The sequence below is a fragment of the Triturus cristatus genome, chromosome 4_2 (genome assembly GCF_964204655.1).
Source record: "Triturus cristatus chromosome 4_2, aTriCri1.1, whole genome shotgun sequence".
Taxonomy (NCBI): Eukaryota; Metazoa; Chordata; class Amphibia; order Caudata; family Salamandridae; genus Triturus; species Triturus cristatus.
In genome coordinates, this window is record NC_140586.1 from 137,227,278 (window position 1) to 137,249,203 (window position 21,926).

General features: G+C 43.7%; 1 protein-coding gene across 7 annotated transcripts in view; it reads left to right on the forward strand.

The window, feature by feature from the left end:
- AGAP2 (ArfGAP with GTPase domain, ankyrin repeat and PH domain 2) overlaps positions 1-21,926 on the forward strand; it is an 897,926-nt gene that overhangs the window by 670,402 nt on the left and 205,598 nt on the right. For all 7 annotated transcript variants that reach the window (XM_085600818.1, XM_085600812.1, XM_085600813.1 and 4 more), the window contains exon 10: positions 16,628-16,732. In XM_085600818.1, coding sequence (XP_085456944.1) covers positions 16,628-16,732 — 105 coding nt within the window. The remainder of the gene's footprint in view (positions 1-16,627; positions 16,733-21,926) is intronic.

Sequence of the window (21,926 nt, forward strand, 5' to 3'; positions counted from 1 at the left end):
CATGCATCCTTCTGCCCTACAAGAGTCGCAGATAATGGTATTCTGTAAACTTCGAAGCATCCTTAACTTTTCCAGTTTGCATACTTCCATTAATTGCTGACTACAAACATAAAAATCCTTTATACAACCACATCCGCAGAGTGCCTTCGCATGTGGATAAAGAACAATTCTTTTCATGCATTGTTAGAACTCCTTTTAGAAGGCCATGGGGCACGCAGGGGTGGCTGAGTCCAATGGTGGTGGTTAAAGCCTTTTATTCATGATTTCCCTGGGCCTGACATACAATGGATGCTGAGCAACTGAGCAAACTACCCCTTCTGCACTTGACTATCAGTGGTAGCTGTGAACGAGCAGTGAAAGGTTCCCTTGGGGTGGGGTTGGGGTTGGGGGTGTAAATACAGGTCAGAGAACATAAGTCATTACTCAAAGTGCACACAGTACAAACGATAAATCAGTGTCCAGACCAATACATACTTTTATAAGAAAAATAACTATTTTATTTCTAACCCTACACATTCACAGGAATAATGATATTCATGTGCAATAACACAATCTACAGAGGTCGGGGCTCTAGTAATTGTCTGGCAAATCCCTGTCCCACCCTCTTGCTCATAACATGTTCGGGGTTATTTCCCATTTCACTGGTGGCTGCATCTGTGCTGCCACACGTTCAGTAGTGGATCCCCCGGGCCCACAGGCTGAGTTCAGGTCTTACTAACTCCTGCAGCACAGAAGTGTTCGGTGTTAGAGTGGGTGCCCTGAGCATGGGCACTCTTGAGTTCAGTTCCTGCTCAGAGAAGCCATGCTGCATGCGGTACATGCAGCAGCACCTGGCAGATGCAGGCTCACTATTCTGAGTGGTGCAGTCAGTTTCCCCAGTGATCGGAGCAGGTTCCAACTCATGACGACACAGTAAGTCAGTTTCTAACCAGTAGGGAGAATTCAGTCCTTCGGCCCCTGACTGGAGTCCAGCGAGGGCACAACATCCTCCTCAGCATCCTCCTAGTCCTCTGGAGTCAGAGCAGATCACGTTGGACGAACTCGACCCATTGGTCACAGCCTCACTATAGTCCCAGGTGACGGCCCGAAATCCATGGCAGCTTAGTACTGGCAGCCCCTCCTGGCATACAGGGCTGCTGCAGTACTTCTAGACACAATGTAGACTCCTCCGGTGCAGTCGTCTACACCACAGTGGCCTCTCCTGGTACATGAGGTCACTGCTAAGGCGTAGACAAGTCCTGATTTGTTAGTCACATAATTATTTTCACAGTGGCCCCTTCTGGTATACGGCATCACCGCTACAGGGTGGTAAGGGCTTGGCACTCACCGCATAGTTTTCATTGAACGGCTTAGTCTATAATGGCCCTCTCCTGACATCTGGGGGTCAACACAGGCTAGGACCCGATTGGTGCAAAGCCAAATCCTCACACCTCGCACAGAGAGTGCTGACAGTAGGGCTCCCCACTGGACCTAACCCCCTCAAATGCTCTCCTTTTTCTCATAGGACACACTGGTCTTGGCAAACAGACAGACTCTAGTGCTCCAGGCTCTAGGGTCGGTGATCCCAGTTTTCCTTGGGTGATGTCCCCTCACCCAGCAGGGAGACTAGAAGGCCCTGGCCCACGGTTCTGGTCCCAGGCAGAAGTCTTGCATAGCTTCCCCTCCTCACAAGCCTGCATGGTACTTGGCAGATAACAAATGTGGGAGTCTCACCTTCCCCTTTTCCAGACACCAAACGAGATTTAGGGTCTGAGTCTTTGAAGTTTTATGTTGGAGTTCTGCTTTTTTTGAAGTACATTATTCTTCTTTCCTTCTAAAAGCATGTCTGTCTCATCAGGCAAGACTTTGAAGAAGATTGCCCCAACAACACAATTCATGGGAGTGACAAGAGTTCATGTCTGAATGTCACCAAAAGGCATCAAGCCCTACTCTTTACGATTCCCTTATCAGCACCCATCTCCTTTCCTGAGATGTGTCCAGGCCCCTTTCTTGTGATCTATCCCTGAATCAAAGAGCAACCTTTTAAAGCGTAACGCAAGAGTATCTTCCTCCCTGCCTCCAGTGCATTTCCCACCCAGCTCACAGGAAGGCTGCAATACACAAATCTGTCTCTGGGTATTCCTGTCCTCCTCATGTCTTCACCAGGCAGGCTGGGCCTTCCCAAAATGGAACCCAGGGTCCTCCATGTAATGTACCATTGTAGGCTCACTTGCACTCAGTGTACTTTCACCACACATTTAATCTCCATGCAGTGTGCCACTACAGACACACATGTATACAGCACGCACATTCAGTCTGAGTGTACTGCTCATTGCTGTAGCTTTTCTGTTTTGTACCAAGATGTGCTGTTTACAAACACAGTCTGCCAGCACACACTCACTCAGTACGTGCGTGCTGCACAACACTTCCACCCTTCATGTATTGTACTTCACGCAAGCACTCAAACACTTAGCACATGCTTCCATTGCGCACGGTGTCAACAGCTCTGCATCACTCATGTCATGTATTCCCAGCAGGCATACATATACTCAGTACATGCATTAACCACACATACACTACACAGTACTTCTCTACATCTGTTCCGTACTCTTCCCATGCACATACATCCAGTGCAGAGTCACTAATCCTACGATACGCAGCACTCCACATCTACCTGATGTAGGCCAAGGGTAAGTTAAGCACACAGCAGCAGAACTTTTAAAAAGGTGAGTGAGTCTGTAGGCCTCATTCCAGTGACCCAAGGTAAAAAGCTCCTCTTCACTACTACTGATCACTACATGGTATGCTGCCACCACCGCGCTTGTGCTGCTTAACTACTAGTGAAGGCAGTAGCCATCCACCACCATGAGAGTAGTGCTTTGGGTGCCTCTCTTGGTCTAACAAGACCGCAATCCATGAGACTGGCTTATGTCATGGCGCACAGGCATGATCCATGTTTGCCTATGACACAAAAATCTGCATTAGGGATCCAGACAACAGGCCAATTGTCCACTCAGAGCAGAGGTGCACATCGTTTACCATGCAGAGGGCTTTTCCGTCCCAACATACATCTACTGTGTGATGCCAATCCGTGGTCGATCCACTGATGGAGACCATTAATGTTAAGAACAGGTAAATTGTGGCTTGATAGAAACTAACATGAAGTTGGTCACTGCCAGTTTGTGCTTTTGTGTCTAGGAATGTTTTTCTAAAATTGCTTGAAAATATTCAGATTGCTGTGCTCGGCATGAGCATATCATGAAGGAACGTGAGGACATTACTTCCAAACTACAATAATGATGTTATAATTTGCTAACCATTACTCACTCATAGTCCCGATATCGTTTGGAGCATGCTTTCCCAGGGTCTCTTAATGTGTTCAATGGACCCACGAGGTGGTGGTGGCATGGGGGTCGGCGGAGTTCTTTCTCTGCAATATCTTCATCCCAAAAAAGTAGGTCATTGAAAGAGCTTAGAAGTTAGGCTGTGTGTCCGGAGTCCTAAAAGACAAATACTTCTAGGATGCTTGACCAACATCACACGCATCAAATATTCACAATGCGTCAGATGCGTTATTCATTCAATCAATATTGATTAGAGAAGTTTACTGAGACCAAACACCCCCATTTATATAAGCAACACGTACACATCAAATGAAATAACTCACTACCATGAAAGAAAATTCAGAGTAAACAAATAATATTCATGCGTAAAAGAATAGCTGATGTTGTGGAACAACTTAGAGTAGACAATCTTCATATAACAGCTTTGAATCTTGCAAAGCTTAGAGTTTGTTTTTACTGGCCAAGTCTCTATTCCTCTGAAAACGAGGGGTGGGCATAACAGCGTCATTCTCTCTAGCATATTTACTCGTAATTACTACCAAAGGCCTCAGAATTATGCATAATACTTATTACAAAATGCAGCCTCGCTTCTAAAAAGGACCCGAGGATACATTTTGCGCTAAGAATTTAGCACTAAATGCAACAGGACACGAACCTCAGAAGCCAGCAGCCGCTCACTCTCTCTTAATTCATTGTTCCTTTGCTCCTGCTGGAGGATACTTGCCCCAAAATGAGACTTAATTAATAAAGCTGCCTTCATTGCATACATTCTGTTATGTCTCATCACAAGATTATTGCGTAAGTTCTGAAATTACTCCAATTACTCGGCTGTAATAAAAATTTCGCCCAGGCCTACTGAAAACTCGATCGAGTTATGGACTTTTCACCCTTCACACCCTGCTGCTCTGTTCTTCAGGGCACTAGCACCAGCAAGCTATGGCAAGTCGCCCCGGGCGGCCCCCTTCCAGTTGCTTCATGCATTGGCGGTGCTCGTAGCTCCTGCATCTGAATCCACTGCGCCACATCCTGCTGGTCCTTGGCCCTCTCTTAGAACGATTGAGAGAGTCCACCGCTTCTTGAGCATTTAGAGACAAGGACGTGATCCGCCAAAGAGACGGGCTTGGACAAAGGGAAGGAAATGTAAGATCGGAGCACAAGCAAAGGAATTTTGGAAAGTGAATATTTTAACAAAGTTTATCTAAAACAACAAACTGAGTCGTGCATGGGTGACTGGTAGATTCCCTCGTTTTTCAGTTAATAGTTTTTTTTTCCTTTACTTCCAGTCAGCAAAGTGCAACTGAACATTTGAACAATGCCTGAAGCCGAGCTAAAGTTGAACCCCTGCAGAACTCTAACTGCTATGTACCCACGTTAATGTATCACACAAACACATAATTGGTCGCATTAATGAGTGGGAATATCACGTAGCTTTGCCATAGCTGGATACGTATTCACTGCGCTTTTCATTCCTGGGCTCCGTGGGTGGGGTGCTCGTGGTAGGGCCGGTGTCGCCTACGCAAGCGGCAAGTGTATTCAGAATGCAGGATTATTGTATTCTACTGAAGGCATACCTAATTACTGGGAGCCGGTCAATTTGCTTCATTACCTGCCGAAAAAGAAGCAGAAAGGATTAGCTTGTCTTTTGTCTAACCTCTGCCGGTGTATAGTCTAAGGGTGCCAACGATCGGCGCAGAGGCCATTAATTAGTATATACAAGTGAAAAAACAAAGCCCCCACAAAGATTTTGCGTGTACACTTTGCTTTCTTACCTTCTTTGCATCACTGTCCTATGGAAGTGAGAGTACAGCTCTGGAGTGGGCTTGTAAGGTGTTAATTGACCCATAAGACGAGAATTTGTTTCCATCTTTTTGCCTTTTTGATCCTAATGTGCCAGAAAATGACATTATAAGAAGGAAAATGAACAGCATCTGCTCCAATAGGCAGTAGATACAGCTTTTGAAGTCCATGTCGGCTGTTCGGGACCCACCTGAGAAATTCGGACTTATCACACACCTTGTTGCAGTTTCTGGATTTCTTACTAGTAAACTTCATCACACAGTCTTCTCGACTTTCTCGTCACAGTGCTAACAGAATGGTGCAAGAGCTTATGCCTGGAGTCTTGGAAACCAACATACATCTTTTTAAATCATTTATTACAATATCTCGCCTGAAAAGTGCTTAACCTCCTTCAATCATCCTGAACTATCAAGCAGTGTCTCTCTGAGTCAATCGGAGAGGGCTGGAAAGGTAACTAAGGTTGTGAAGAGGACGAGTACATATAGGATTTAGTGTAATACAGATTATCTTTAAGTACTTCAGGATTTAGGAGTTTTTCCCTTGTCAGAACCCCTTTCAGAGGGTCATGGAGCACGCAGCGGCTACTGGGCTCAACTGCGGGGGTTGAGTCCTTTTACTCCTGATGTCCTGGGGCCCGACCTCTTAGAGATTCTGAGTAACTGGGCCAAGTACCCCTTTTGCACTTGACTCTTATGGTTGCGTGGTCCGATAAGTCCAAGGCTCACTCGGGGTGGGTTAAGTAAATGGGGGGGGGGGGGGGGGCTGATACAGGGGAGTGAACACAGGCTGACAACTCAAAATGCGAGCAGCAGCAGCAATATTGATTGCCCAGCCAAATACTCACTTTTATTAAGAAAGGGAAGTATTTTATTTCTATCTCTACCCAAACAAAGGAAAAATATGACATTCACAAACAATCACACAATTCTCCTTGAGGTTGGGGCACTAGTGTTTCTCTGTCCCACTCTCTTTTTGTGTTAACAATAGTGGTTATTCCCCATTCACTATTGGTAATATCCAAGATATGCCCTAATAGCAGTCCGAGTCTCAAGAGTCCACTTAGGCTTTCAGTTAAAGTCAACAGTGTTCTAGCGCTGTAGCACTACTTGCACCGAGTTTTCCCAGGGCTGAGAGGCTCGAAACCAGCCTTACCCGCACCGGCAGGTGTCAAGCGTTCAGAGTTCCTGAGTACACCCCTCCACAGGCACTCACAGCAGCTGCACCCGAGTTCAGATAAGGTGGCCGAAGCAGCTGCATTCAGTGAGTTCAGAGTCCATCACTCGTGGTTGCACTCCTGAAGCAACTGGAGACTTTCAAAGGCTCCTCCTGCGAGGTGAGTGTTCATTCAGCTCCAGAAGTGGGTGGCTACGACGATCCTGTCATGGGTCCCTCGCCTGGGTGACACTGCTCCCACAGAGTCCTCACTTCTCCAGCGGGGCAGAACAAGTCACAGTTCTTGGTGCTCCCAGTGACTCCCTCTGGCATATGGGGTCATCACAACTCAAAGTCCATGAGCTTCAGCCCAAACAGCACATTAATACTCTCAACCACTGCCGTTCCTATCCTATGGGGTTGCCGTTTCGCTACAGCACAAGGCTGCATTCCCTATTCTCATGGCAGTCTTTCTCCCTTGCCCCTCCTGGCATATAGGGTCGCCGCTTCCCCGCAGCACAGTTTATAGTCCCTTTCCGCACGGCAGTCTTTCTCTAGCTGTCCCTCCTGGTCTTGGCAAGCATCCAGGCGCTGGTGCTCCAGACTGCGGGGCAGGTGGTATTGGATTAACAATTTATGGGGTCTAAACTTCCACTTTTTATAGTCCATCTCCAGACACCAAATGTGATTTAGGGTCTGAGTCTTTGACGTTTTTTGCTGGGTTTCTGTTTCTTATGAAGTGTCAACTACTCTGCTCCGTCTTCTACTGGAAAAGCAGTCTGTCACAGCAGAAGTGCCTCCAAAGCTGATAGTCCCACAACACATGGCCATGGAAGCCACAAGAGTTCACACCTGATGTCAGCCACAGTGATATGTGCATCAAACAGTTAGCCAAGGACTTTTGGCCCTACTCTTTGGGCCAGATGCACGACTCACCAATTTGCGACTCGCATATTGCGTTGTATTTGCGACTCGCAATTTGTGTTTCGCAAATTGGGATGTACAACAGTGTCTCAGATACTGTTTGCGATTCCTAAAGGGGTCGCAAATTGTATGCCTCATTAAAATTAATGAGGCAGGAGCAATATGTGACCCCACTAGGAATGACTAGCACTCACAGGGATGGTGGCCTGCTGGGGTCAGTTGGCACGCCCATTTCTAATCGCGAGTCTTAAACCTCATTTTACGAAACAGTAAAATGTACCAATTTGCAAAATGAGGTTTATACATGGCCATGCCCTAAATTACGGTAGCAAACGGGCTGATTGTCCGTTTGTGACCGCAATTTAGGGTCGTACATCTGTCCCTTTATGTTTCTCAAATTTGCCCCATCTCCTTCCTGAGATGTGGCTAGGCCCCTTCCTTGTAACTTCTCACAGAATCAAAGGGCACAGGGGAGGCCTGGCCCTCCCCTACCCAGTGTGTCTCACCCAGCTTACAGGAATGCAGCATACACAAACCTGTGTGGGGATGCTCTGCCTCCTCTTCATGTTTCACCATGCAGGCCTGGGTCTCCCCAAATCGGAACCCAGGGCCTACCATGTATTGTACCATTCACAGGCACACATACACCCAGTGTATATATTCAGCATACACACACTGTACAGTACTGTGTCCTCCATGTACTGTACAGCTCACAGGCACACATACATCCAGCACTTGAACTGAACATTCACGCACTGCTAAACACTGTATCCTTTATGTATTGTATCACACACAGACACACATACGTCCAACACATGCACTTAAAATGCACGCACTGTACCCTTCATGTACTGCTCCACTTACAAGCGCATACAACCAGCATATGCATTTGCCATGCAAGCATTGTACCCTTCATCTATTGTACCACTCACAGGCCCATATACACACAGCAAACGCATTTATCCTTCAGCACTGCACAACACTACATCCAGCACATGCATACACCATCAACGCAATGCACTATGCCTGTATTACACCCTGCCCAGGCACACATACATCCAGCGCAGATACACCACATCTGCACTGCGCAGCACTCCACACCAAGTTGTTTGATGTAGGCCAAGAGTGAGTTAAGCACACAGCAGCTGAATATTAAAAGTGAGTGAGCCTGTAGGCCTCTCAACAGTGACACAGGTTAACAAGCATTTGCAATGCAATAGGTCTCGCATTAGTAAAAGTTTGAGCTATTAGCTTTGCTGATAATAATGCATCGCCAATAACTGAAACATTTAGTAATGCGAGACCTATTGCATTGCAAAAGCTTGTTCTTCTTTTCTCTTTCTTGGTTGCTCCTATGTAATCTACTCACTGGTTAATATTTGGAAAGAGAGAGGACAGAATGGTTGGGTTTAGTAAGCTTCTTGACTGTATTACTCTAATTACACAGGCTCTTTGCCGTTCTGGACCCTCCTGACGAGGCCTCAGCCACCTACCTGAAAACACACCCCACTTGGCTTTTACTATACCTGTTTCTATTATCAATATTAACAGTAATAATGATAACACCCGTAAGTATAAGTAGATGATGCTGATAGATCGCCACCATCATCATCAGAAAATGCTAAATTTACCCCAAAGTTGCTTGGTGCAAGGAGAATGGTACATGGCCGTGCACCACCTGCTCTTGTTGCAGTTCAGCGTGCGTGTGATGCTGCTCACGTGATACTTAATTAGTAATAATCATAAAACATGATTCTTTAACAGTTTCATTCAGGATGCTTGGCAACTTGTTGCTTGGTAACGTGGGGAAAAGTTAACTTTTCAGTTCCTTCTCGAAACGAGACTGTTCGTGGCGGTGCACAGACAAAGTGCTGAATGGTGTCCGGGGGCCGCCCATTCTGTTATAAAACTTAAATGACTGGGCACGCGTGCACACGTGTGTGGCGCGCGCCGTGACACCGGCATGCTGAACATCAACTGTCATCATTACGCCGCATGCCGATCCCCACCAAGAGTTACTCTATCTTATAGTAAGATTTTAAAAGGCAAAAGTGTATTTAGAATTATCCGTGACACATGCATGTTCAATAAAAATGGTTTACATACGATATGCAATACACAAATTATTAAATTATACAATAACCGGGTTAGAACCTGGCACGGAGACGAGATAAAAAGGATAAAAGAGAACAGACATTAGAGGCGTCAGTGTCAGCACATTAACACACAGCAACCAAAATGTTTGTAAAGTTCCGTTTTCGATATTTGACACAATAGCAGTTTCACTGAGTCACGTGGGAAACACGACATAAATGTCACACCTTCAAAAATCTCGAAGGAGATCTCCAGCTACAATGCGTGTATTTTGCTACTACAAATGTAGCTGCCTGTCCAGTTCATTACATATCACTCTAAGGACATTGTTCGTAAATATTGGCAGAAACCCTCGTGTTATGTAATTCTGCGGCATCTGCATTTTCCACACATGCCACATAATCCACCATCTGCTGAACAGTGTGCAAATTTTTTTTTTCTAGTTTAGGCAGATCAGAAGTTACTGAAAACACTAAGAAGACTTCTTACCTGAGACGGCTAAGGTGCCAGGTTACGGGAATGTTTTGACTCGCTAGTTAGAATGCTGTAATTCAAGACAGACATTGACTACACTTTGGGGGTGGGAGGGCAAATACTTTTTTAACTAAGACACTACCATGACCGCCTTCAAGACCACCAGGCAAGAACTACGGTCCTCAGTAAAAATATAAAATACACGGCAGATCGTGCCAGACAACCAAAACACTGAAAAAAACGAACCAGGCTGTAAAGAAAGGAGCACATTACATGCACTACTATTTTGCCCCACGCTCAACTACAACGACCATAACCACCATCCTCGGCGTAATTGAGGGATGCAGAGGGGGAACCTGCAGGTCCTTGTGCTGTCACGAGCATCCGCAACCCGGCGCTTCCTGCCACAAGGTAGAGGGTAGAGAGTACAAGTGTTCCCTGAAACGGCAGAGTTGTGCGTCGCAGCAGCTGCGTCAGAGGAAGCCTTGCATGTGTGTTTGATTTGTGGCCACTCGGGCAGGCAAACGAGAGAGACTGGGAAGCCAACTAATGGTAAGCATTGAGCAGCCTCCAAGCCCCTGTATATTCTTGGTAAGTCCGCTACAATATGCCTTTTGAAACCTGACAGACAGTTGTACTTTCTGTAACGATCGACCTAAAAAGGATTTATTCAGGCCAGCCTTTGACTAGCCCACAGAACTGATGGTAGAGAGTAAGAAACATCAGGCAGGGGGATCCGGCCGCACAAGTGACTTGATTCATGCTTCAAAAATCTGGATTTTCATTTTTAACTGTACAGCGCACTGAAGTAAACCTTGAGGCAGCGCATAGCACTATGTATTAAGCCAGAAAGGACTGTTGGGTTTGAGGGAGATCATACAAACAACTGACGGGAAAAAATGTGTCAACAGCACCATGTCATGGAAGGAAAAGTGAGTAGCGTTTTCATAGTATTATCCTGGTTTTTAATAGAAATGGCAGCACCAGAAGACAAGCAAAATTCTCTGGGGTTAGGAACACACCTTGTCCCTCATTTTGAAGTACTTGTGCAGCCCCACGCAAAGCTCAGTGTAGCCTCCATACCACTCGAAGGCGCGTGTACCACGACGACGGAAAAATCGCTCCCAGTATTGAGCTGAGGCGAACACCTGCAAACTCCGTGGCAGCAACTCCATAGCGGGACACAGAAATGGGCAAGGGAGGCCATCAAGTACATTTAATCCAAGCACGGAATCGAAACCAGTGGTGCGCGCGCACCACAGAGGAGCGGGGGCGGGAATCGAAACCAGTGGTGCGCATGCACCACAGAGGAGCAGGGGCGAGGGAGCGTGGCAGCGAGGCGAATGCGTGCTGCTGCCTGTAATAGACACTGATGGGTATGGGCGGAGCAAAGGCAGGACATGCGCCCGCCTTTGTCCAATTGCGTGCCTTTTTAAAAAAAAAAAACACGCTAAATCCAATTGCAGACGGCAAAAGCAAAACCACATGCACAAGCGTGTGGTTAGCTTTCAGAACCCCGTACATGAGGTCTCGCGCTGCGCGAGCAATGCTGCACACTAGAACGCTAGGCGCGAGACCTAAAAATGACTTGTTCACTCCATCTGATCACTACACGGTATGCTGCCACCACAGCACTTGTGCTGCTTAACTCCTAGTGAAGGCAGTAGCCTTCCACCACTATGAGGGTAGCACTTTGGGCGCCCTTCCCAGTCTAACAAGAATGCAGACCGTGAGACAGGCCTATGTCATGACACACACCCATGATCTGTGTTTGCCTATGATCACAGAAATCAGTATTAGGGCTCCAGACATCATTATAGTTGGCCACTCAGGGCAGAGGTGCACGTCTGTTACTGTGCTGAAACCTTTGTCGCCCCAGCAGCCTCCTACTTGTCTCAATCCTGATCAGAGAAGAAAGTCTTGAAATAATTCGTTGTCTGCAAAAGCCAGGATTTATTCACAATGAAGCAGAACCTGAATTCCAAGACGTGTTGAATAAAAAGTACTGGTGAAGCCCAGACAGGGCTCTATGAACCTGACGTCCCCATAAATAGCCCTGGATCTCAGAAGGAAGAGGCACCCCATCTGTGGTTACCTTATAGAAATTGTGCTTCAAATTCTGAGACGCAATGTGGCGGCTGTTTGTATTGACCAATGGATTGTCACAATCACAAAAATAGCAAGTCCAGAACTCCAAAACCCATTGAAGAATGGAGTCCCAAGTTGTAGAGAAATCACAAAACTGTCTAAAGATAACAATAGAGGTATACTGATGATATAAAGCTGTGGCTCAGTCATTCTCCCAGCACATTCCCAATTTCCCACATATACTTTGCAGTAATGCAGTAGAGATATGTGTTTTTTGCCAGAAGGTATCTCTGCCTCACAAGGGCCCCCGGAGATCTAGACTGGGTCTATCCCTGTTGGCTGGTGTTTGTGTTTTCTATCCAATTGTTAATTTACAATAGAACTGCCCTCTGAAGAATGTGAGAGGAGTACATTATACTAAAAGGATTTTGCCAGCTACATTCAATAGCATGAGCGATGTGCCTTTCCTAACAGCCAATGGTTGTGAACGCAGAGGCAGTCCAGAATATACCTATTCTTCAGTAACTGGCACCCACCATTATGCAAGTGCAGGTGGAATGTAAAGGTCTATTTTGTTGCACAGATGGTCCAGGAAAGCTGTCAGTCCATCTCCGTCCATACTTGCGGTAAGAGTAGTGCCTATTGGTCTACTCCCTTAAGGGCCAGAGACCACCATTGCTGAAGGTGTTGAATCAACAGTTAGAGATGTAACCAGGGAACTACTGCAATAACTCTTGCCATAGGTCACTGTAACATGACCATTCTCGAACTGAAGCTTGGGGCATATGAACAAGATCCTCGAGCTGTTACTGAAGCTTGTCTTTCATGTCCTGCGACAAAACCCTTTTCCGTTCAGCGTATGGGTGAGCTTGTCTTTGGAAATCAATGTCTAGGCTGGAAGGAGTCAAGATATATCTCGATTAAAATCCAAATCAGGTTCTTGTGGAATGAAGCACAATGACCACACAAATTTCTTCCACTTTCTGGAGGATGATCGCTGGATCAACCTTGATTCATCTGCAGTGCAGGTAACCCACCACTAAACTTTTGATAAAAATGTATAGTGGGGATGCCATCCTAAAGGGAAACAACGTAAATTGAAAACATTGGGTGCCTGCCTAAAAATTCAAGAGCTGTTAGGTATGAGGAAGGGAATATACAGACATGTATCTTGCAGGGTAACGGCAGCCAGATAATAGTTGTAGCTCAGTAAGAAGTCAGTTCACTGCATCTCTGTCATTTTCAATGAACAGAAAAGCACATGTAATTCTTCTTCAAAACCATCACTTGACGGTGGTCTCCAGAAGGCTTGCAAACAAGAAACAAAGTATTAAAAAAGTTCCACCAGAGGAAAAGTCAGGTTGATCTTTTCGTTTGTAGCAGATCCTCCGCTCTGTTCACTGGGGCCAATCATTCTTCTCTGTTCTTGGTGCATTTGGTAGAATGTGTCCCAGAGTCCAGGGTTGCTTCTGAATTTCAATTGGATAACTTCTTTTGACCACATCCAGCCACCACTGTTCTTTTAGAAGCATGCCAGGCCTGGACTAAGTGTTGTAAACAAAACCCTTTGCAGGCACTTCCTGTTTTGAAGAGACTCTGTAGCCTCTGTCTTAGTGCTAAATGTTGCTCCCTACCTCGTCCTACATCACGAAATGACCTTCATCCCTCCTAAACTAGGCTGAGCATCTGAACTTAAAGAATTCCTGACTGTTTTTTAATGGGAGATCGAAGTTCTGATCATCCTAGCCCTGCTTCATAAAGTTTGATTGAGCCATTCCAAAGAGCTTTTTGAAGGGAAGGTGAAGCAGTTAGTTCGTAGGTGTGTGCCTTGGCTTTTGAGGAGTGAAGCCATAGATGTTCAGGGGTTAAGACTTATGAATATGAATGTGGTGCTGAGGCAGATGACCGCAGGAAATCACTATCATTTTCAGAAGGTCCTGGATGACGCTTAAAGCTTCGTAAGATTTGACCAGGGATTGGTATTCATAGGCTTCATAAGTTCCTTCTACTAACCCCAACTGCACTGCAGCAAAATATTTCTTTACTTGCACCATCTGTATTTTGTTTCCATGCCGAATCCACCAATGATGTTTTTACTGCTGCAATTAAAGGCTGACCAGTAAGATATAGAACCATGGAATCCATCTACACCCTGGCTGGGAAAGCTGTCTAGAATATGTATTGCCGGCACTACTTTGGAATTAAATGTGTGTTACTCTTTTTCACATCCATGTAATTTTGTGGGAACATTTCACCTCATGACTTCTTTGGTTATCACGTGCAATATAAATTTATAATCACTCAATCAATAGATTATCATGTATTGTATGGCTTTATGAAACCCAAAGCCAACATTTATGAAATAATTTTATCACTGGGTTTTAAACTTCTGGTCCTTCCTTACTCAGCCAGTTGAGTGGCCTGAATCTATTCACAAGAGATGGGGTGTCTATTCTCATGCTCAGCACCAGGTCATCAGGTACAACAGGCTGTCCAAGTTCTGGGCAAGTTTTCTTATGGGGAGTTGGAAGTACAATAGAGAGAGAAGAGACGAGTAAAAGCATTGTCCTAATCGATGAGAAGGAAGAGGTGTGGTGCATCCACTTTTAGGAATGGTGCTTAGAACAACCCTGGATTTTTTAAGGGAGACTGAAAAGAAGTGCAATGGCAGCAGTTGCAATGTTGCAATGTTGAAGAATTTAATTCCACAATGTAACATTTATCTTCAGAGAGGATCAGCTTTAAATGACCTCTACAATTTCTGCTCTGGAGTTCTCATTCCAGAACTCAGTGGCACAGAATGACCTCCATTTAACTAACTTTATAAGACACCATGCTGCAGCTAATATTCATAGAAGCAACTCATCGCCACAAAGTGAGTGCACCCCAGAGCCCTGTTCCAGAAAACAAGCTTTGCCAGCTGATGAGTGAGATCAACGCTTCAGTCCACGACAAACTGAAACGCACATGTAGCAGTTCGGTATCAAGAATAAACTTGTGATATTTATCTGACAAGCACGTAAATTCCCAATATAGTGGTCCACCTCACATTGAGTACAGAATGTAGATGATTGAGGAGTTGCAGCCTTTGTTGGCACAGATGAGAGACTGCTTGAAAATGGGCATTAAGTACAAAGTGTTTTAACGGCGAAAAAACATCAGATTTGGTAAATCTAAGGTTTTTTTGATCGCTAGAACACTTATTATAAAGTTTTAAACCCAATTAATGATTCAGAAAAGGTTTTCCAAATCATTTAATGAGTTCAGTAAACTTAAATGAATCACTATTTAGAAAGGGCATGTTAAGGGAGTCCCTTACATGTACCCGTTTCTTGATGTTTGTATTAATATTTTGCAACCAAAATCCGATTCCAAAACATTATTTTACCATCAGTTCAAAATTGATGGTAAGCCATTTGTAAACCGGTAAGGGTACCCAGGTGAACACTTTGTGAGTGTCAACAGAAGCTTTTTTCAGGAATAGGCAGTGATCCATGCAACCACTGCCTACTCCTAAAAAATTTTTGTTTAACTTTTCATTTGTTTTTTTTTAAACACATCCCTTTCCCCTTTTAGGGCAGCATTTGAAAAAAACAGATTGCTTTATTTAGAAACAATCATGAACATGGTGGTCTGCTGACCCCAGCAGGTCACCATGCCTATGGATCTAGCTAATCATAGTGGGCCGTAATGTACACCAGCCTCATGAATATCAATGAGGTAGGTCGAATTCCTTTCCATTTTCAAATCGTTGGGGCCCAATTTGCGACGGTGTTTTGGCGAACAGAAAATACCTACATATGGCCCAAAGTTTATATATACAATGTAAAGGATATTGATTTTGCAAAGACTGTGGGACAGGCTCATCTGCGTTCTGTAAGAACTGTGAGGAGGGACAAGGAAGATGGGGTAATCCATTGTTCCTCACAATTCAGGGCGTGTTTATTCATCAACATAACTACATTCCTTGATATCTGTTATTTTATCCCAAGATTTCATACCTGCCAAATTGAAGAACAATCTCACTGTGTGAGGAGGGGGAGGGGCCTTGAAAGGATTGGGGGCTCGTGCTCAGAAATACCTACAAGGCACTTTTGAACCCCACCTATACCCAAGCCCCCCAAAAAAAAAGTTTGGTGAGGCTTGTGCCTATGTCCTTTGGTGTTTTGACACCCCTTAATGTACGTGAGCAGTTCAAAGCCTCGGAATAGTGGTTTTCAGCTCGTTTTCCTTGCCACCGTGTGAAACCCGCTACTCACCAGGACACCGTATGATGGGAGCCGATATCATGTGTCACACAGTGGCACCGTGTGAGTTGGCAGGTGTGAGATTCATTTTTTAATTTCAGAATTTGTAACATGTTTTATTATATAGATGAGTTCAGTGTGATGCAGGAACTCTTTTGTATAGTAATCTCTGTTTCTAATCAATGCAAATACTATGCCACGCTGAGGAAAATACTCGAACTTACCCAGCAGCAACATAAAGGCAAGGCAAAGCGCACTCCTAAACTCTGCCATAACTGTCTTATCTGGACTGTGGCCTACCAAACGTTCTGTATTTTTTATGCATTGTGGAAGAACTGCAGCATATTTCTGCCCACTTTGTCAAGACTGGTGGTTGTTTTTTCCTCAATTTTCCTACCCTTGTACATGATCTGTGTGCTAATTTCATGCCACCTAGATCTTGTCCTATAGACTGAGTCCAGAAGGTGTCAGACACATGCTTTGGTAAAAGAAAATGATATATTAACCTCTTTTTTAATCTTTCTGCAGAGCTTCTTGCTGAAACGGAGTGGTAATTCTCTGAATAAGGAGTGGAAGAAGAAGTATGTCACTCTGTCGAGTAACGGTGTCCTATTTTACCACCCTAGCATTAACGTAAGTTCAAGTTGATGTTTACTATCTAAAAAGCAAAACATTACAGAAGGGGCTGCCATCACTGGCTGCTAGAACCTATAGTATTTGTCAAACCCCGACACCTATTCTCCAATTATAAGTCTGCTGGAGTGGTATGCTCTGCCCAATTGAAATGACTGGATATGGGAAAACATGGCCAAAATTTAATTGCTCGTTTCTGCAGCTGGTGAACCTACCTTGGACCCTGCGGCAGGGTCTGTGGACCCGGTCCTGCCTCATCTCACCCCTTCCTTCATTAGAGTGGGAAAATGGAAGGCTTCCCTCATCCACAGGCGAGCCTATCCTGACATCTGACATCCAGTATGCCCTACAAATGCCCTGAAACCTGTATTGGCCATCCCACTGCCTGCTCAGACGTGGTAAATTGGGACAACTACAGCCTTTAGAGGCCAATTATCCACACTGAGAAAATCATTTTACTGTTAAACCGCCGCCTAGCTTCACAAAACCAAAAAGACATGCTTTCTAAATACTGAGGCAGACTTCTTAGCATCCAGAATACCTTAAATAGTTTGAAATGAGAATATCCATTTCTGTTTTTGTATTGTATGGAACAGTGTACTGCAATCAAGTATTGTTAGGGAAATATAAGCTAGACCAGAGTTGACTACCAATACATATCACATCACTGCATGGCCTATAACATTCTTGTAATGTAGCATATCTGATAGATTATTCTTTGTTATGTATGAATCATATAAAAGCCTCAATAGTTTCCACCAGATTCTACACCTGGTAACTTACTGCTGTGATGTAGCAACATTTGGTTTGTAACAAAACCTACTGCTATGATGTAGCAGCAGTTGGTTGACAACAAAACTCGTTGTCACCCACTGTTGGTAAATCATAAAGGCCTTCCAGGCCAGGCTGACAGGGCTCTCTGTAAGCTGTGACCACAGCACTGCTTGTCTGCTTTGACTGAAAGCAGAAAGCACAGCTGCAGGAAGGGAAAGAAAACCAGGGAAGGTAGTGATGACACACAAAACCCCTTGGTGAAAAACATCCTTGTAATTCATAGTTCCCCATCTATAATTCTACATATTATGTAGGAGCATGCTGAGGAGATTTGGAGTAAGCATTTGCGAATTAGGATTTATTTATGAGTGATAGTTTTTGTGTGAAGTTAGCCGACAGTGTGTGGAAGTAAGATATAAAGTGAATGATATTGATTTGAATTTTGAAACAGCATTTGAGACCAGGCAACACAATGGGTTAATATTCAGAATCATAACTTTTAAAGTTCACAGGAGGCTTTATGCAGGTATAAAGTAGTTTATTTGTGGTATACATCCCCTGGGCACAGTGGTCCTTCTTCACTCAGTAACTGCTCATCTGCTCTGTGTCCCCTGGATTCTACAATCCAGAATCCTGTGAACATGTCAGCCAACAACAAGGTAACTAAGGTACAGTTGCTAAGATACAGCATATCTTCCTTTCTGCAAAAATAAAAGCAAACCAAAACTAATAATAACATAACTAAGAAAAATAAAAAAATAAAAAAATTGCAGCTAAGTACAAACTTAATCCTTCATCCAAACAGGTTTGGACCTATCACGTTTCAACATTTTACATTCTATTTGGTCACACCCCTCACATTCCACCGCTTTCCATCACTCAACCACACACTGTTTCCTTCAACCTTCCTGATCTGTTTGGGTTTGGACCATCTTGATAAACTTGTTCTTTGATTGCCATATAGATGTGTTCGTACCCATTCATCAATAGTACATTTTCTCGTACTTTCCTTAATTCTGTCATTGTGTCTGTGTACATACTTACTTTGATAATCTTGTACTCTGCACAAAACATCTCCCCTAGTTATTTTTTTCAAGTCAGTACTGCACATCCATGCAGGCTTCACTTTAAGTACATGCCACACTACCTTTAAGAAGACTGAAAGGGGATTCACCAGTAGCAGTATGAGGTGTATTTCGATAGCACCATAACATCTCCTTTACAGCATTTTTGCAATCATCACCATTTGCATTAGCTAACTGTACATACTCCTTTAATACTCGGTTAAATAGGTTAGCCGGGTCTGCTGGCTCAGTAGAATAATGCGTCTACTGCAGGGGCCTGTGTTCGACCTCATGGTCACAGGTTCAAATCCCGGTGGGTCCACTCAGCCTTTCATCCACCTGAGGTCAATAAAATGAGTACCATTGAGTTGGGTAACAACAAACATCTGTTATTCAGCGCCAAGATACCCGTAGTGGTGAACGTGCGCTTTAGAATTACATATGTTATGTTATGTTAAACCTTTCCACGAGACCGTTTTCTCTAGGATTATAAACTGCTGCGGTGAGATGTTTAACACACACGTCTTCTAAGTATATAGCAAATTCATCAGCTATAAATTGTGGTCCATTGTCAGTTGAAATGGAATTAGGATAGCCTTCCCTACCAAACACTTCTTCGCAGAATTCAATTACATTGAAAGCCTTGATATCCTTTACAAATGCAACTTCTGGCCACTTGGTAAAATAATCCATTAAAACAATGGCATATTTGTTGTCGATACCAGTGACATAAAAAGGACCACATATGTCAATTGCAACGTTTGCGAGTTTCCTAGATGGTAAGAAAGCTTCTCCACCTATAGCATCAAGCGAGGTATCGAAGGATTCACACCAATCTTCCCATATCATGACAGGAAGTCCAGGCCCTTGTAAAAATTTAGGTGGGGGCAATACAGACGATGTGGAATCCATAGTCTGTTAAATTATACTTGAACTTACTGTAACCCAATACGTTATCTACCTTATCACATACATTGCATTTGAAATATAATAGCAATGAATTGTCAGTGTTATCTATAAACTCAAAAATGCCAAAATTCACCGTTGTCTATCGACTATTCTCCTAAAAGTGTTAGTTTTTGACAACACAATAAAATAAAATAAAATAAGAGAAGTAGTCACCGTTGTCAAAATCAACAGTAGAGTGCAGGCAATTACAACTTGACTGGAGTAGTTTCCTTGATCTGCAGCTGTGGTTCGTTTTATGCGTGTTTTCGGCAAATGAAGATGATTTTGCTGAACGTTGTTTCAATGCATCATGGTATCCATGGTGATGACGAAACGCGCTGCCCCAGCGTGATCAAAACGTAAGCGGAATGACGCACACACTCCCACAGTGCAATTCTTCTTCAGCGCCGCTAGCGTAATGGAGGACGAAGCAGAGGAAGATTCGCACCTGACGCCACAAAGCTCTAAGAAAATGACAGTAAGAATCCAGCAAGCAGTGGCTTTCAAAGAAAGGCTTTCAAAGAACAACAAGCAGCGAACGGTGTCCTTTTTCTGTTTCCGATCGCTCCGTCAGTGGCTTTCAAAGAAAGGCTTTCAAAGAACAACAAGCAGCGAACAGTTTCCTTTTTCCGTTTCCGATCATTCCGTAAATTTCAATCAAGGTTTTCAAATCAGCTCTCCACAGTCTGGCACGTAAATATTTAAACAGTATGGCACACTTTTTTTAAGCACATCGAATTCCGGGCACTCCGTCAATTTCAATCACAAACTTCAAATCAGTTCTCAGCTGCCTGGCACATAAATACTTAAACAGTATGGCACATCGAATTCCAGGCATACAAAGATTTTAAGCATGTGGAATTCCGGACAAAGTAAAGAGTAACACGCATCCACCTCTAAAAATATTTAGTATTAACGGTCGCATAACTGAAGGTTCAATTCTACATAGAAATGGTCAAACTTTACCTCAGCAAATTGTGTAGACATTCAAAATACTAGTAGAAAAGGAAGTGAAAGTTGCGACACGCTTCAGGGGTGGTTTTCCATTAAAAAACAATTCTTCTTGTCATCTTCTTCCTTGATATAAAGCCTCAACAATGGTATCCCATCCTCGTCACCACTTTTAAAGTTCACAGGAGGATTTATGCAGGTATAAAGTAGTTTATTTGTGGTATACAACCCCTGGGCAAAGAGGTTCTTCTTCCCTCAGTAACTGCTCATCTGACCTGTGTCACCTGGATTCTACAATCCAGAATCCAGTGAACATGTCATCCAACAACAAGGTAACTAAGGTACAGTTGCTAAGATATAACAATAACATGATTCTTAATTGAGAGGGATGGTTTATAATAGGCAGGACATCAGGGGTGTCGATCTAGAGCAAGCTGAATATGAGTGTAAATTTTGTAGGCCCCCTTAAACTCTATACCCAAAATAGTGTTGAACCTCCTAACATGTCAAAATACAGCCAATTAGGATAAGGCCTCCCGCACTAATTGAATTCTAGATCAGCGGAATGAATCCCACTTTATCAATATTGATTCTCTATGCAAATGTCATGCGGAGATGGCAGGATAAAGTCGCTACGTGAACAACAGCAAATTATTATGAATGAATGGGGTACAATAAGCTAAAGGAAGGTCCTTGATGCATTATCATGACTATGCTGGTAATTTTGATTGAGAACATCAAGTACAATGTCAATGGAAATAAACAAACATGACTCTGCTTGATTGCATGCTGCAGAAATAATAAACAGTGAAAAGCACAAGGGGAGGTATCCATATCGAACAATATGGTGTTTGTCCCTAAACTGAGGCCTAGTTAACATAAGCCTGAAAAACCCACTTCTATATGTCATAACAAAATAGTTTCAAATGCATTAGTACTCTATCGGCGTGTACATGTAAAATCAAGAGTAAATCCACATTCTGCATGTTGTTAATAATGTATAAAATTCTGAAATGTACAAAAGCTTTAACAACATCCTTGCTCTGATTCTCCTATAATCACTAAACTCACAATAATCTAACAGCTTTAAAGCAGTCTGCATCACTTTCTGCTTCTTGCAATTCGATTCTTCCAGCAGTTTCAGTTGACTATAAGCCCGATCCCTGGCATCCTCCAGATCCAGCTCATGTCGCTTCCCATTAGACTAACCTCCTTTCTACTTACACCCATAATGTATAATCATCATTTAACAAATTTGAACAACAGACACAGAATACTTACACAAATCAACATAAGAATTACAGGGGTTAGTAATGTACTAAACGTACCACCTCCCAAACTATTGATCTATTCACCAACCTTACTAAATCCTTTTACTGTGTCACTAACCCATGAACCTACTGCTTCCCACAAGCCATCCTCTTCTAAAGCTTGGACTTCACAACAAATGTTTGTGA